This window comes from Ursus maritimus, unplaced genomic scaffold (assembly GCF_017311325.1).
Source record: "Ursus maritimus isolate PB19 unplaced genomic scaffold, ASM1731132v1 scaffold_22, whole genome shotgun sequence".
NCBI classification, from domain to species: Eukaryota; Metazoa; Chordata; class Mammalia; order Carnivora; family Ursidae; genus Ursus; species Ursus maritimus.
Window position 1 is genome coordinate 24370078 of NW_024424675.1, and position 17605 is coordinate 24387682.

The following is a 17605-nucleotide window of genomic DNA, read 5'->3' on the forward strand; positions in this document are numbered from 1 at the left end:
GTCACCTGCCTTTTTATATTTTAAAGTTTAAATTCTATCCTGAATTCAGATTTCTGAAAATAAAAGGTTGTTTTCCACAAATCTTTTACAGCATCTGTCAATGGTTCACCATCTGCCACTTCTGAAAGTGATGGATCCAGTACGGGCTCTCTGCCACCAACAAATATAAATTCAAATACATCTGAAGGAGCAACATCTGGATTAATAATTCCTCTGACTATATCTGGAGGCTCAGGCCCTAGGCCATTAAATCCTATACCTCAGGCTCCCCTACCACCTGGGTAACTATCTGTCTTTGGTTACTATTTGTTTGCTTTAGGCTTCTACATATACTCACTAATAAGGAAAATAATACTGAACTCCATTCTTTAAAAAAACATCTTCAAGCATGGTAACTGATTTTGGTGGTGCTGTGTCTAGTGTCAGACTGAACCAAAAAAAATCACCACATAAGAAACCCACCCCCTCCTCATTTCCAGGGCAAAGGTTTTTTGTTTTTTTGTGTGGTTTTTTTTTTTTTTAATTGAAGAACTCTGAACCATAGAAAGTTAACCAATGCCATGTAATAAAATTGTCACCTAATTCAGATTGCTTTCTCTTTGAAGGGAGGAAAATACTTTCAAAATAAAAATTTTCCATCATAAAGTCATTATAGCAAAGTAGTAATAATTTAAGAAATTGAGGAAATTAGTACTCATAATCCCATTGTAGTCTCTGCTGATTATTTTAAAAATTAATGCTCTAATAGTTTACATACATACATACATTGTGGCATTCAATTGATTCAGTGCTTGGAATCTAATTACAATTAATTGCTTGATAAATTAATAAACCCTCATGAGGAAAATTTAATTGCTAAACAGATATTATTTGTGAGTAGTTGGGCTATTTTCCTTTTTTGAAACCTACATGGGAAGCCATATTGGAAAATTATTTGTGCAAGGTATTAGCAAACAGAAACCTGTGCTCTCCAAAGTGATTGGTACTTCTAAGCTGTGATGGTTTATTCCTGTCTTCTTCTCTTTGGGGATTAACCTATCAAGGCGACTAGAATACCCACATTGATTTTGTCTGTTAGACTGTGCAGAGACATATCTGATAAGATCTTAGTCTTTGATTTCAGTTCTTCTAGAACACACATAGTGTTTTGCCTTTGAGTTAGCAGCTCAGTCTTTCTTCAGATTTGACAACATTAATTACAGCACTTTTTTTTTTCACCAAGTCTTGCATATGCCACGATTAGATTGAGGTAGACTTTGTCTCCTGAGTGCATCTACCTCAAGCCTCTTTAGAAATACAAGGCATCTCTTCAGCAGATACTGCTGCAGAAGTCTTATCCACTCTGTCATCCTCAGGATAACACTTCTTGACTTTATTCCTAAATTCTTTTGGTATCTTCTTCATATACTGACATGTTTATTTGCCTCAATTCTGTAATATGGTCATGTAAGAGAAAATAGCAAAGGTAAGTGCCATATCGGCCTTTTAAATTTTGTGTTTTAAGTTGGGAGCAGAGAGTGGACCAGCATGGACGAGTTTACTATGTAGATCATATTGAAAAAAGAACAACGTGGGATAGACCAGAACCTCTACCTCCTGGGTAAGTATCTGAATTAAAGAAGAAGAAAGTATTTATTCAGAACTAGAGATTATATCTGTACAAAATCTTCCGTATATTCCTACTTTTCCTATTCCTTTCAGTCTTTCCTGAAGTTTCCACAAAGTATCCACTTTGTGTTGTGGTAGGAGCAAACTAGAAAGGAGAGAGAAAATTGATTAAGCATGATGAATGATTTATTTTTATGCATTTATGACCTAAAGATTCCATGTTTTCCTTTCTGTATTTTCCTGTTTCCTGTTTCCTGGCTCAAACCACAGGGTTTTAAAATTAGTTTCTTCCAGAGTAATTATTTAACTGAATAAGAATTATTATAACCCCATCATATATATGACGATAAAGTCCCTATTATATAAAAAACTTTAATATAAGTGAAATAATTACAGAATAGTTGGGGAATTAAAGGATATATTAATGCATGATGTTAAGCATTTAACATTTACATTATAGAAAATGGAAGAAAACATTTTTATTCAAGGGAAGTCAGTAGCAAACATGGGGAAATATCTTGCTATAATCTCAAATACACACCTAAAAGGTACCGTTTTACTTATTAAATTAGCAAGATAGTATCCAGTGTTGGTGAGATAATATTGCTAGTGGTAGTATAAATTAGTTGTAACTCTTACAGAAAGTATATATAAGTATAGTAATGCACATACCCTTAGTAATCCTCTACAGGAAATTTATCTTAAAGAAGAAATGCAAAGGAAGAAAAAACTTGATATATTAAAAATATTTATTATTTTACTATTTCTAATATGAGGGTATTGGAAATAACCATAAACAACAAAGTAGAAATCAACAAGTTATTGTATTAATGTTTACTTAATATTATGCACCCATTTGAGGGGCGCCTGGGTGGTTCAGTTGGTTAAGCGGTCAACTCTTGATTTTGGCTCAGGTCATGATCTCAGGGTTGTGAGATGGAGATGGAGCCCCATCTCGGGCTCCATGTTCAGTGGGGAGTCTGCTTGAGATTCTCTCTCTCCCTCTCCCCCAACCCTGCGTGGTTTCTCTCTCTCTAAAATAAATAATTTTTTTAAAAAAAATAGTATGCACCCATTGGAAATGATCAGTAGTTATTATTTTGTGGGAAAAGTGCTTTTTGATATCTGAAAAGCTGATACAATTGTGTCCCTCCCTGTTAGGATTTCAACAGTCAAAAGAACATTGGAAAGAAAATGAGAACTTTTTTCTTAATTATTATTTGAGATTTATTCACTAAATATGCATTGTATTTTTAAAACCTGATACATCTTATTTTAAGGAAAGAAATTTTTAGAAACACTTCTTGTGTGTTCACTTAACGACCATTTAAAAATATGTAAAATAAAAGATTTCAGGTAAATCAAAAGTAGTTTAAGGTAAAATCTTATCAAACCTGCACCAGGGCCAAGGTGAAGTCCTGTTCAATTCATATCTATATCACAAGTAATTATTGAATTAGGTTGTTTTTGTCCTGATGTAGTTGGGAACGGCGGGTTGACAACATGGGACGTATTTACTATGTTGACCATTTCACAAGAACAACAACATGGCAGAGGCCAACATTGGAATCCGTCCGGAACTATGAACAGTGGCAGCTACAACGTAGTCAGCTGCAAGGAGCAATGCAGCAGTTTAACCAGAGATTTATTTATGGGGTAAGCAGCCCGTTACACTATAAACTTAAGAAGTATTTGTTTTTAACCTTTTTTGCATATGAAATGTTAAGTACTAAAAGACAAAAGGGTACCCAGTTGTTGCTGTTGTTAGATATTATGTTTAGACCTTGAGTATTCTGTGCATGTGATCTATTCTTACCTCTTTGGAAACTTCTGAAGTTCAGCCTCCTTTGCTTTATTAATGTCAAAAATAAAAAAGAAGTTAGGAAAACTTAAAATTCATGAACAAAAGGTTAGTAAAAATAAACCCAAGTGGTTTGAAGAGAATTAAAACAGTTCTAAATTTAATACTCCCTAGCTTGGCAGAATATTTGAAGGTTTGGCTCTAAGAGCACCTGACTATTAAGTGGTTATATCGAACTTATATAACACAGAATTGAATCACTTTATAACATATGAAAGTACAGTTTACCTAATTAATTGTTTGGTGCTCTGGTAGACTAAAGAAATTTGATTCCTTATATGATAATGCTAAATATATTATTCTGGCTTCAGAACTATATTATCTTTGGTATGCAAACGTTTCTGTTCTGTAAATGGTTTAAGTTTGTACGTATTTTCCTTTAGAGTAATATTGCAATAATAGCTGTAAGTTCACCAAAATATATTAATGTTTTGTTAATGCAGTTTTTGGTGATAGGAATTTTATAGTCTCTCAAATCATAAAGTATTATAGATCTTTTCTCTGAGGAAAGGAAAATAGTCCTTGGAGAAATATGATTCTATGGGCCAAACAAAAGGGATTTGTTTGAGTAATTCTTAAACCTTAAATCAGAGAAAATCAACTCTCCAAGAGTTCAAGAGTAGCTGACCTCCATTTTCATCTCTTCCCCTCCACCACCATCGGTATCATCCCTGTTAGAATACATCAGAGTAAATTACTGTCCTCTCTGAGCATTATTTTCCCCCCTTTTCTCCATATTCCTATCTATATCTTGGATCTCACATAATAGTTTTCATTCACTGATGTAAACAAGTTCACCATAATCAGCACCCTTCCCTTCGCTCCCTAGTTATGACTAAGATTCTTTCTTTTTATTATTATTATTATTATTAATTTATTTGACAGAGAGAGACAGCCAGTGAGAGAGGGAACACAGGCAGGGGGAGTGGGAGAGGAAGAAGCAGGCTTCCAGCGGAGGAGCCTGATGTGGGGCTCGATCCCAGAACGCCGGGATCATGCCCTGAGCCGAAGGCAGACGCTTTACGGCTGCGCCACCCAGGCGCCCCTAAGATTCTTTCATATAACAATTTTTCCTGCCACCTTCTATAGGCAGCTGTCATTATATTTCTTCCCAGTGGTTTTAGAAGTGAAATTAATTTGTCTCTTGTCTACCTTACCCTACTAATTTTTTTTTTCCTATGCTGTTTTACATCTTCCTTTCTTTCTAAATTATAATCAGCTTTGGTATACCTGGCCAAATTTCTTCTAGGTTTGAATGCCTAGGTTGCCTGCCTTCTTTAAAGCTATTTTCCACATGGGTGTCCAGTGGAAAGAACATGGGCTTTGGAGTCAGACGCATCTGGATTTGAATCCTGGTGACACAGTTAACTTTCTCTGTATGACTTTGAGAATGTTACTTAATCTCATCAAGACTCATTTAGTTTATCTGTAAAAAAATATATATATGAAATTTCTTCAGAAATTTTTTTGAGGATTCTGTAAAATAAAGTTCCTAATATGTTTGGCACATATTAGATGGATAGAAACGTTAGTTTTCATTTTTTCTTTCCCTCATATCCACATTGTAAATGTGTTCTTTATCTTAATTTTACAGTACATCATCTTTTAAAACATTCTTTTTAAAGACCGATTTAACATATTTCCAGGGCACCAACAGTATGTATTGCTTCACTGTAAACTTCATCAATTTGATACTCAGAGTCTTTGGAACTTTTCTTGAATTGCAGCAATTGTCCATGTTCTTTTTTTTTTTTTTTTTTTTTAAACTCTTACCCAAAATAATCTGACCATGTTTTTAAAATTCTTCTACTTTGTTCTTGTTATAGAACAGTTTTAAATCATAACTTAAACAGCCTATTTTAGTTACCTTTAACATAGCCAGCAATATTAACTGAATTGAATGAATTAAACATTCTTACTATCAGCTGCTTAAAAATTGGTGGGGTTGTGGCATATTGCTGAGAAAGTCTGTGTTATAAAGTGGCCTTTGTTCCCCTGGTTATAGGTCAGTAGACTCTTAGACACCTACCTTTTTTTTTTTTTTCCCCTTAAGTAGGTTCCACATCCAACAATCGCAAGATCAAGAGGCATATGCTCTACTAACTGAGCCAACCCAGCACCCCTACACTTAGTATTTTTAACCAGTGGTTGATGTTGGAACACTGTGTAATGGCTCTTCCTGGCCCATGGCTTCAATGTGCATGTCCCCAATTTATTTAACCAGGGAAGAGCCTTAGGTCTTAGGCTTGGGATAGGCTTGGGTCTTAGAAAATTATCACAATAGTTTGTCATATGCCAGACTTTTCAGACCTGTTCCATAACCAGTATTCAAACCTTCTATAGTGTTTCTCCCTGGTCTCTCTGCTCTCACTGCTTTTCATAACTGTGTCTGTCGGGAGGAGCAAGGCCAGTTTTTGAGAGGTCTGTCTTCCAACAGCTGTTTAATCAGAAATAGAATATCTGTCATATGCTTTAAAACTTTAAATCAGTTACCCAGTTTCTGTAATAAGTCGGTGATATGGAAAAAAAAGCCCAGAGACAATAGGGGGAATTGCTATAGATTGAGACTTAAGAGACTCAACCAAATGTAATGTGAGGACTTTGTTTGAATTTTGACTTGAACGAATAATCAGAGGCATTTAATTAGTGACCGGACATTAGATGATAAAATTAACGTAGATTCTTTGCTAGGTGTGATTAACAATACTGTGGTTATGTGAGAGGATGTCCACAAATTTTAGAAAGACATGCTAAAATACGTGGGGGTGAAATGACTCAATGATTCAGCAAAGAAGAGGGAGAAAAAAGAAAATTTGGCAATGTCTTAATTGTTGAATCTTGGTACTGGGTGTATAGGGTTCACTTTCCTTATTTTACTCTTATATTTTTCCCATTAATTTTGTTTAAAAAGCAGAATCTATTATTCATTTTATCTTAGTAAAGGAGAAAGGGTTTAACCAAATCTTCGTAAGAGACCACATGTTACCTCTACTTTATTATACATTTAAACCAAACATACCCATTAACCCTACATAGTCACTGTGACTTTTGCTTCTCTTATTTTAATGGTTGACTCATTTTTCCAAATAGTTTCCTTTTATCTAGCCAGACTTCTGTCTCTACCATTGTGGTCATTAGGAACAAGTTTAAGAAGTCCTCTTTACAGATCTAGATTTATCAACTCTTTCCAACTGGAATTCTTTCCCTTCACTCATCTGACAACTTGTTCTTCCTGCTCCTGCAACTGTGTTTCCACAGTGTTTGCATATACCTGGTGTTTTGTATGATCCTTTCTTTTTGAGTTAGAAATACAAGGGTAGTCTCAGCTATCCGATGACTTTGAGTACTGTTTATAGACTCTTTGGGGATTCATATATTGCTCTAATTTATTGAGTTGTAGCTGAAGAAGAAAATGATCATTTGAGGGTGAGGATTATGTATTTGTAATATTTGAATTTCAAATAGTTTCAAGTATTATTGTTTACAAAGATTTTTTTTTCCCCTCCAGAGTGTATTGGCATTTATCCATTGACTGTGTGACACATCTCTCTAAGATAGTGAACTCTAGGAGTGTGTAACATTGCACATGACCACGGAAGACCTGCCAGAACTCATAACCTTGCTTTCAGGTTATCTAGTTAGGTTGTTCATTATTTCACCTTGTTATTCTTTTTAGAATCAAGATTTATTTACTACATCACAAAATAAAGAATTTGATCCACTTGGTCCCCTGCCACCTGGATGGGGTAAGTCACATGATTTTTTTTATTGCATTTGTCATTTTAAAAATCAGATATTTATGGATGATAACCTGCTCTTGCTTGAGTGAATATCTGGGAAGTTTTTGGGGTGTGTTAGTTTAATTCAGAGTGCCAAGTAGGTATTAAATTTCCCAGAAGTTCTAAGTTGACTGTCTTATTATAGTTAACTTTTATTGGAATTCAGAATTATTTTACTCTTTTAAAGTTTAAAAATATTTTGGTCATTTAGCAATAAAAAGAAATGACTTACTAATACAACAATCTGAATGGACCTCAAGGGCATTATGCTTAGTGGAAAAAAAGTCAACATTAAAAGATTATATCAGTACTGTATGATTCCGTTTATATAATATATTCAAAATGACAAAATTACAGAAATGGAAAACAGATTAGTAGTTTCCAGGAGACAGCCAGTGGCAGGTGGGTGCAAATACAGGAGGTACTATAAGTAGTTCTTACGTGACAGTGAAGGAGTTCTGTGTCTTCACCATGGTGGTGATTATACAAATTTATACATATGGGATAAAAGTGCATAGATTATACATTCACATTAATGAATTTAGCGTAAAAATTGGTGAAAATTGAATAGAGTCTGTAGTTAACAGTTATGTACCAGTGTCTCTTTCCTGATTTCAATTTTGTACTATGGCTATATAAGATATTACCATTGGGGGAAACTGGTGAATGGTACATGAGATTCTTCAAATGATTTTTGCAACATTCTGTAATAATTATTCCAAAATAAAAAGCTTAAATATTTTTACCACATTCGTGCTTCTAAAACACTGTTCATAGTTTGGTTGAGTTGATGTGATCTTGAAAGATGACATGATACTTTATGTGGAAAATCCAAAAGACTCCATCCCCAAATTACTGGAACTCATACAGCAATTCAGAATGTGGCAGGATACAAAATCAATATACAGAAATCAGTTGCTTTTCTATACACTAACAATGTAACTGTAGAAGGAGAAATTAGGGAATTGATTCTATTTACAATAGCACCAAAAACCATAAGATACTTTGGAATAAACCTAACCAAAGAGGTAAAGAATCTATACTGTAGAAACTACAGAACATTTATGAAAGAAATTGAAGAAGACACAAAAAGTTGGAAAAACATTCCATGCTCATGGATTGGAAGAATAAACATTGTTAAAATGTCTTTGCTGCTCAGAGCAGTCTGTACTTTCAGGGCCATCCCGATCAAAATACCAATGGCATTTTTCAAAGAGCTGGAACAAACAGTCCTAAAATTTGTATGGAACCAGAAAAGACCCTGAATTGCCAAGGAAATGTTGAAAAAATAAAGCTGGCGGCATCACGTTGCCTGATTTCAAGCTATATTACAAAGCTGTGATCACCAAGACAGCATGGTACTGGCACAAAAACAGACACATAGATCAGTGGAACAGAATAGAGAGCCCAGATATGGACCCTCAGCTCTGTGGTCAACTGATCTTCGACAAAGCAGGAAAAAGTATCCAGTGGAAAAAAGACAGTCTCATCAATAAATGGTTCTGGGAAAGTTGGACAACTATATACAGAATGCAACTCAACCGTTCTCTTACACCATACACAAAGATAAACTCTAAATGGATGAAAGACCTCAGTGTGAGACAGGAATCCATCAAACTCCTAGAGAACATAGGCAGTAACCTCTTTGACATCGGCCACAGTAACTTCTTTAAAGACACGTCCCCAAAGGCAAGGGAAACAAAAGAAAAAATGAACTTTTGGGACTTCATCAAGATAAAAAGCTTCTGCATAGCAAAGGAAACAGTCAGCAAAACAAAGAGGCGCAACTCATGGAATGGGAGAAGATATTTGCAGATGACACTATAGATAAAGGGCTGGTATCCAAGATCTATAAAGAACTTCTCAAACTCCACACCCAAAAAACAAATAATCAAGTAAAAAAATGGGCAGAAGACATGAACAGACACTTCGCCAAAGAAGATATACTAATGGCTAACAGACACATGAAAAAGTGTTCAACATCATTAGCCATCAGGGAAATTCAAATCAAAACCACATTGAGATACCACCTTACAGTGGTTAGAATGGCAAAAATGAACAAGACAGGAAGCAACAAATGTTGCAGAGGATGTGGAGAAAGGGGAACCCTCTCACACTGTTAGTTGGAATGTAAGTTGGTACAGCCACTTTGGAAAACAGTATGGAGGTTCCTCAGAAAGTTAAAAATAGTGCTACCCTATGATCCAGCAATTGCACTACTGGGCAAAGATACAAATGAAGTGAAAAGAAGGGGCACATGCATCCCATGTTCATAGCAGCAACGTCCACAGTAGCCAAACTGTGGAAGGAGCTGACATGCCCTTCAACAGATGAATGGATAAAGAAGATGTGATCCATATATACAGTGGAATATTACTCAGCCATCAGATAGGACGAATACCCACCATTTGCATCGACATGGATGGAACTGGAGGGGATTATGCTAAGTGAAATAAACAAAGACAATTACATGGTTTCACTTATATGGGAGCATAAGGAATAGCATAGAGGGCATTAGGAGAAGGAAAGGAAAAATGAAGTGGGGGGGGGAACAGAGGGGGAGACGAACAACCATGAAAGACTATGAACTCCGGGAAACAAACCAAGGGTTTCAGAGGGAAGGAGGGTGGGGGCATGGGTTAGTCCGGTGATGGGTATTAAGGAGGGAACATATTGCAGTGAGCACTGGGTGTTATATGCAAACAATGAATCCCGGAACACTACATCAAAAACTAACGAAGTACTTTATGGCAACTAACATAACATAATTAAAAAAAAAAAAAAAAAAAAAAAAAAAAAAAAAAAACAGTGGAAGGGGAACATGTTAGGGTGGTGACTTTGTGCTTGGGCATGTTTTGTTGTTGAATACATTTGGTACCTTAGTATTAAAATTCTGCTAATAGATTTTAAGATGGGCCTATCCTACCAGGTTTCGTTTTACAGTAATATATAAGTCATAGCACAGTAGCAAGTTTTCAGAATAAACATGGCAATATAGAATAGTTTTGCATGGAATCCGAAGAGTATAGAAATTAGGAAACCGCAAAGTAAAGCCAGTCATGGAACTAGTTGAAGTTTTATCTTCAAGAGCCCAGATATTTCATAACTTGGGGGTAAAATCAGAAAGTGATGTTTCTAGATAGTCTTTTTGGGAGGCATTGGTCCCCAAGATTGCTCTAGCATTACTTTATTGAGGAATGGAGAAAAAATTGAAGTGTTAAGATCACATGAATCTGGGCAGTAAATGATATGGGACATATAATGCCTTTGAGAAGTCCCATTGCTCTTCAGGTTATTTATCCTTAACACTGCTGTGAGACAAAGGTAAAAAACAAAATAGGTCTTACTTAAAACTGTTATTGTTATTAGCATGTAACAAAGGGAGGGCATTTGAAAGCGAATTGTGAATTTCTTTCTTCACCAAAGCCTGGCAATATGATAAGTAGTCTTTTGTATTGGAGTTTCAGAGTGGAGAATGCATGGTTGGTGTGAAGTACTTTAGAAAAGGGGATGTTGCCTTTATGAAGCATATTGAACCAGACCTGTCAGATTGCATTCCCACACATGGATGGTTTTCCCAGCGTTATTTCTAGAATCGTTGTATGTCCATGTTACAGAGGAGAAATTGATGCACTGAAAGGATGTATCTGAAGGTCACGTATTATCCTCTTGATTTTACTGCAGAAGAACCATGACCCAATTAGCTTTTGTCAGAACCATGGACCGTCTCCAGAGCAGCAGTAGGAAAAAATTGCCTCTTGATCATAGAGGCACGGATTTTAGGCTGTGTTGCCTTTATTCAGAAAAGCTTTTCCTACAAGCTCTGGTGCCTTCTGTATTTATTGTTATCCTCATCATTAGGATCTTTCTCTTTTTCCTAACTTTAGCCAACAGCACTTCCCTAAAATATTGCCTCTAAAGACCCAATCCCAGCTTACCCAGGTTATCAGAATCTTGCCTTGCTTATTTTACATTCTGCTTATTTTTAGGTCTCACACTTCTGAAGTTGAGGTGTACCCCCCTTCCTAGATGAGTTCATAATCACCCTGTTATTAAGACCGAGCACTGCTTTATGACTCTCTGCCTTTGGGGCACATGCCTTATTTGTGGAACCAGTGACAACACTGGTACTGTAACAGATGAAACCCTACCTGACATATCTTCTGGATTGACCCAGGAAATAAAACCCCAGTTTAAGGCCTGTGTTTACATTCTGAAATCAACAGTATTATTTTTGTGACACAGTAGGTTTGTTTGTTTGTTTCAATGTGGGGCTTGAACTCCTAACCCTGAGATCAAGACCTGAGCTGAGATCAAGAGTCAGATGCTTAACCGATCTAGCCACCCAGGTGTCTCCACAGTATGTATTTTAAATCCAGCTTTCTCATCCTTTCAGACTTCATGTGCTAGGACTAGACATTACCACCTCACAAGCTGACAGTGAAGAATTTTTAATACATGCATACTAAAGAGGCTGGATAGCAAAGAATGCTTTTTAGTTCAACACTTGTAGTCTGAGGGCTTATTATAGCTGGTTTTACCCATCAAGTATAAAGATATTTTCTCCTTTTGAGAGTTGCTGTGAAAGAATACATAGAACAACAAGAAGCTTCTGTTTTTTACTTTTATTCATCAGGTCAGGAAGGGCTCTGATCTGCGTTTACTTTGCTATTCAGTAATCTCAGTATTGTTTATCATGTGACTCTTTTCAACAAAGTAAAATCAGCTCTATGGCCACAGTACTTCCTCTCATTAAAACAGATGAGCCTTCAATTTGCAAGTGCATCCACCTTTTGAAATTTTGTTTTTCACAGCTTCTTCCAAGAAATGCTGATATCAGCAATATATACTTAGAACATACAAAGAAAAGAAGTTTTGTATTGAATTTATCCTGCTTCATGTTAGCTTTTGAAGAGAAAATCTCTGGCCCTGAAGTCTGAACTTACGTGGCAGATACGCACTTAGGGTATTATTTTTAGATTATAAAAATTACTTTAAAAATTATTTGGATACAAAAAAATACAGATTTTGTAAATATATTTTAAAATTTAATGTGACTGCCAAGAATATTAGCCAACATTATTAGGTAGCCAGCTGTAGCACTATGGATGCTTCTTTTTGCCTCAGAGACAGACTTAAAGTTGGTTACTTTTCACACTCAAGATGCCATTGATGAGGTTGTGGGATCTAGGTGACGTTCAATGGGGTAGAGTCCGGAGCTGACGACCAAGAAAGAATTCTTGAGACGTCTTTGGTGCAAAATGGTGCTTTATTAAAGCATGGGGACAGGACCCGTGGGCAGAAAGAGCTGCTGCCCGGGGGTTGTGAGGTGTGGCTGTATATACTATGGGGCTGGAGAAGGTAAGGAAAAAGGGAGGTTGAGAAAATACTTTCATATGTTAAAGAAGACTTACAGGATACCGGAGGCCTTGCCATTGTCAAGTTAAGGTTGTTTTTCCCTCTAGGAAGGCATTAACATGAAGATAGTTGGGAACTTCATGGAGGTTACAGATTATGACATTTAATAGTATCTACATTTCCTTCCGGAAGCTAGGTTATTGATGGAAATGCTTTGTTCTTGTAGACTGCTAAGACATTTGTAAACTGAGGGAGACTCAAGTCTTACAGGATTGTGGTCTCTATAGGTTAACTGTTTCTTTTTCCTTTAGGGCAGCCAGGAGTGCCTGAGGAATGTCACATACATCCCATGGGTGGTGGTGGGGGAGTTGTGGGGCATCGGTTTCTGCTTTGTCCTCAGCTTGCTTTCTGTTCCCTCATCACCATGACCAGTGAAGCTAGTGTTAATATTCACATGTGTCACAAGATGCAGAATCCCATTTATCTGTATATTATGCACACTTGGGGTTCTGTTTCCATTTTAGGCTCAAGTGATGTAGCTGAGATGTTAGGAGGGGATTCAGGATACTCACCAGTATATCCCTTCTAACCTCCCATATCACCACTATACTTGACATCATGGAATTAGTGCTGGAGATATAATTAAAAGTTACCAAATACTAACTTGACATAGCTATATAATTTGGCTAAAGTCTTGCCCTGCAATAGCTTGCTCAGAGAAAGATCCAAAGGATCTAAATAAATGTTATTTGAAAAAGAGATAACCAACTTTTCAAACCATAAGGGATAAAAAAATGGCTTTATCAGCTTGGAATTAACCTTAAAATTTTGTTTGAAATTGCTAATTTTTAGAAACTATGCTTTTAACAATGTTGGAATCCATTCTATATTCTTCATTACTTCACTTACCTCATTGTGAGACATCTAAAAAATTCAGGTACAGAAATTACTTTTGATGAAGAATTAATTGGTAATAGAATATAGAGAATTCAGTAGTTCAAAACAACAGAACTTAATATTAAAATTTCAAGGACTCTTCGGTTATTAAAAGAGAAAATGATATTCACATGTCTTCTAAACCTTACTGAGAAAGCTCAGGAATACAGGGGAAGTTTTGTAGAATGGGAACAAGAAAATAAGGAGAATCCTAAAGCAAGAGGCAGATGGGGAAAAGAAGCAGCAGTTTCAAAGGCAGTAAACTAAAGAACTGAAACCTTTGCTCAGCCTTTGTGTAGAAGGTTACTCTAGATATTTAGGATTTGGGAACTGAATGTATTAAGGAAGAGGATATATTTTGAAACCGTGTCTTCCCTAGTTTTATAATGCCTAGCATGTAACAAAGAAGCAAGTTGTATCGCCCCCCATTATATCTTAAGAAAGAAGGTGATATGGTATGCAAAAAATGCCTGAATAGAGACCTGACTTTTCATCCCATCCTGTCACTCTGCTACTCAATTCTGAGATTTTGGGCAGATCACTTACCCTGTCCAAAATTCCCTATCTTCAAGATAAACTGAAACCATCTACTCCTGGGACTGTTAAGGATAAAATGAGGTCATGTATGAAAAAGTTAAGATGTTAATTAATCTTGCTGCGTTTGGTTAGATTGAACAAAAAGGTCCTATAGGCAGGACGTTGTGAATTAAATCTGTTTAGCTTCTAGAATGTAATCCTATTTTAATAACTCTAACAGGTATATGAATTTAAAAGTGAAAGAATATATCAAACCTTTTGAAGTTGTGATTCGAAAGCTATAAAATCAGTGCAATGAGAAATGGGCAAATTCAGCACTTTTTATTTAAGTTTGTGGAAGAAGACTATGCCAACCCTAATGCTTTGCCTTTTTTTTCTCCTTTTTTTAAGAGAAGAGAACAGACAGCAATGGTAGAGTATATTTTGTCAACCACAACACTCGTATTACGCAATGGGAAGACCCCAGAAGTCAAGGGTAAGAAACTTCCAGTTACTAGTATATAATCTCTTAAAGATTGTACCCTATTTCTGACTCAGTTATGGAAAAAATCAAGTTACAAGTTATTTTCCCAAAGTCTTTAAACTTGACTCACCCATATATTTTAGAAAGAGAAAAAAATTACACTATAATGGGTGTGGGTTTCTTGAGAATAGGGGAAAAAAGTTATTGGTTTATACAAATATACTATGTATTCAAAATTTCCTATTTATTATTAGTAAGCCCAGATTAGTAATTCTAAAGCAGGATTTTGCAGCCTGGGATCACTGGAGAGAATTCAGGGAATACACAACCAAGGGGAATAAATACAGATTGTTTTATTAACCTTTACCTGAAATTGAGTGTTTCCTTTTATTGTGATCATAAGCTGCAGCCATAGTAGAATTAGCAATGCCTAGGACTTTCCCACCAGTAGAAATCATAGGTTTTTAATAGCATTTTGCAGTTGTTGCAGTTTTCTCAAAATACTATTTACACATATTGTAAGAACTTGCTAGTTAATATATTAATAAAGAGACACATACTATTACAAGTTTTCCATTTTTATTGAAGTATAATTAACATACAGTATAAGTTTCGGGTGTACAACATAGAGATTTAACATTGATGTACATTATGAAATTATCATCACAATAAATCTAATTACCCTGTGTCACCAAAGTCATTATAGTATTACCGACTATATTCTCTTTGCTGTACTTTACATCCCTGTGACATTTATTTCATAACAACCTTTGTATCTCAAAGACAAGTTTGTCTTTTTAAATGTTTGGTAACTGTGTATATACTTGCCTGCCTGCCTTCCTCCTCTCCTTTTCCTTCCTTCCTTCCTTCCTCCCTCCCTCCCTCCCTCTCTCCCTCCCTCCTTCCCTCCCTCCTTTCTTTTCTTCCTCCTTTCCTTTCCTTTCCTTTCCTTTCCTTTCTTTGAGAGAGTACAAGCAAGGGGAGCAGCAGAAGGAAAGGGAGAAGCAGGCTCCCCACTGAGCAGGGAGCCCAATGTGGGACTCTATCCCAGGACCCCGGGATCAGGACCTGAGCCAAAGGCAAACTCTAAGCATCTGAGCCACCCAGACGCCCCTACTTGATTTTCTTTGTAGCATTATGTAATAATATTTGTATTAGTTTGCTAGGGCTGCCTTAATAAAGTACCACAAATTCAGTGGCTTAAACAATAGAAATTGTCTCATCCTTCAGGAGGTTCAGGAGGCTAGAAGTCCAGAATCAAGGTACAGGCAGGGCTTTGCTCCCTTGGAAGGCACTAGAAGGATTTGTTCCAGGCCCCTCTCTTAACCTTCTGGTAGTTTGGTTTATGGCAGCATAACTGCAGTCTTCTCATAGCATTCTTCAGGTCTGCATGTCTCAAGTGTCCAAATTCCCCCTTTTTATAAGGACACTAGCCATATTAGATTAAGGGCTTACTGTACTCCAGTATGATCTCATCTTAACTAATTATGTCTGCAATGACCCTATTTCCAAATAAGATCACATTCTGAGCTGCTAATGGTTAGCTCACACAATTCAACCTATAATAAAATCTAATACTATGCATTTATCAGACCACCAGAGGGTTCCATTCTGCAAGGAATTTGGCAAGGTGTAAAGTCAGAGAGCAGTCTCCAGAAGAATGCCTTCACTTCAGACATCCACCACAAACTGGGAGATCCCCAAAATTGCTCTCACTTCAGACCAACTGGGTATGGATTCAGGGATTCCCACAACCACTTTCAGGTTTGATAACTCACTTGAGAGACTAGAACTCATTGAAGCTTGTTATACTAACAGCTAAATTTATCATAGGGAAAGGATACAAATTACAAGCAACAGAAGGAAGAGAGACTGGACAGAATGTGAGACGGTTCTAAATACCCAGAATTGATGTGGGAGAGTACATGTGGAGTATTGCCAGCCAGGGAATCTCACTTGAGTCTCTTATATCCAGAGTTTTTATTGGGGCTCCATCATGTACCACCTGCATAGCTCACCTTTAGTCTCCAGCCCTGTCCCAGAGTTTGAGCTAACATCTTCAGTTTCTAGTAACTCCAGAAGTTGGAATTGATGTGAGGTGTCCCAAAGCTTCCATCAGAAATCACATTGTTGACTGGCTGGTGTTCAAAGTCCCCGAGCAAACAGAGATACTCCTGACATGCAGGACATTCCAGAGGCTTAGAGATCACCTCCCAGTAGCAGAGGGCAGAGGCCAGACCTCTCTTTTGGTATGATTAATTCTTCACACATCCCTTGACTGAAAGTTAAGAATCTTTGTTCTAATAATATGCTTTAAATTTAAAATCTGTTTCTGGATATTCACATCACATTTTTTATGTTGTTACAATATTTAACTTAAATATATTCAGTTTCCCAAAAAGGAAGAAGAATTTCAAAGGTAACATTTTAAATTGCTCTGTAAAATCCTGTCTTGAAGGACAGAATAGACCATGTCACCTTTCTGTAATTTGCTACCATTTTTTGTTCCCCCTTAGACTTTTAAAGTGTTGGAGCTAAGAATCAAATTTTAATAAATAGTACAAATGACCCAGTTCTATCAAGTTTGTGTTGCTTTCATGACAACGGTTTGTTACTGAGCTCATCTGGAAAATAAAATTATAACAAATAAGTGTTACCTTTTAAAAATTTTTGGTAATCTATTTTATCTGACATTTCTGTTCAGCTCCATGAATAAAGCTAAATGTTCTTAACCTTTCGACATAGTTTACAAAATACTGTTCTAGACAATGGTTCTCAGCCTTTTGTTCTTCTGAAGTACACTGGAGGAAAATGACAATCCTGTCAGCAACAGTGGCTCTCTAAACCCAGTCAGCTTAAATGCCTCCATCCTCTCCTTTTCTTCCTTTCTGATGCGAACTTGGACATTTCCTTTCTCTCTCTCTCTCTCTCTCTCTCTCTCACTCTCTCAGTAACCCACCAGGTGAGAAAATTTGAAGCTGTAGAATAGAGGAAAACAAACTGGCAAATATGGGTAAAAACTTAGAACACTTATTATACCTAACTAGTTAAAAAGATTAGTTG

General features: G+C 36.4%; 1 protein-coding gene across 1 annotated transcript in view; it reads left to right on the plus strand.

Moving 5' to 3' along the window:
* ITCH (itchy E3 ubiquitin protein ligase) overlaps positions 1 to 17605 on the plus strand; it is a 127324-nt gene that overhangs the window by 78961 nt on the left and 30758 nt on the right. The window contains exons 9-13 of the mRNA XM_040638196.1: positions 92 to 281; positions 1505 to 1600; positions 3090 to 3264; positions 7146 to 7215; positions 14470 to 14554. Of these exons, the coding sequence (XP_040494130.1) occupies positions 92 to 281; positions 1505 to 1600; positions 3090 to 3264; positions 7146 to 7215; positions 14470 to 14554 (616 nt within the window). The remainder of the gene's footprint in view (positions 1 to 91; positions 282 to 1504; positions 1601 to 3089; positions 3265 to 7145; positions 7216 to 14469; positions 14555 to 17605) is intronic.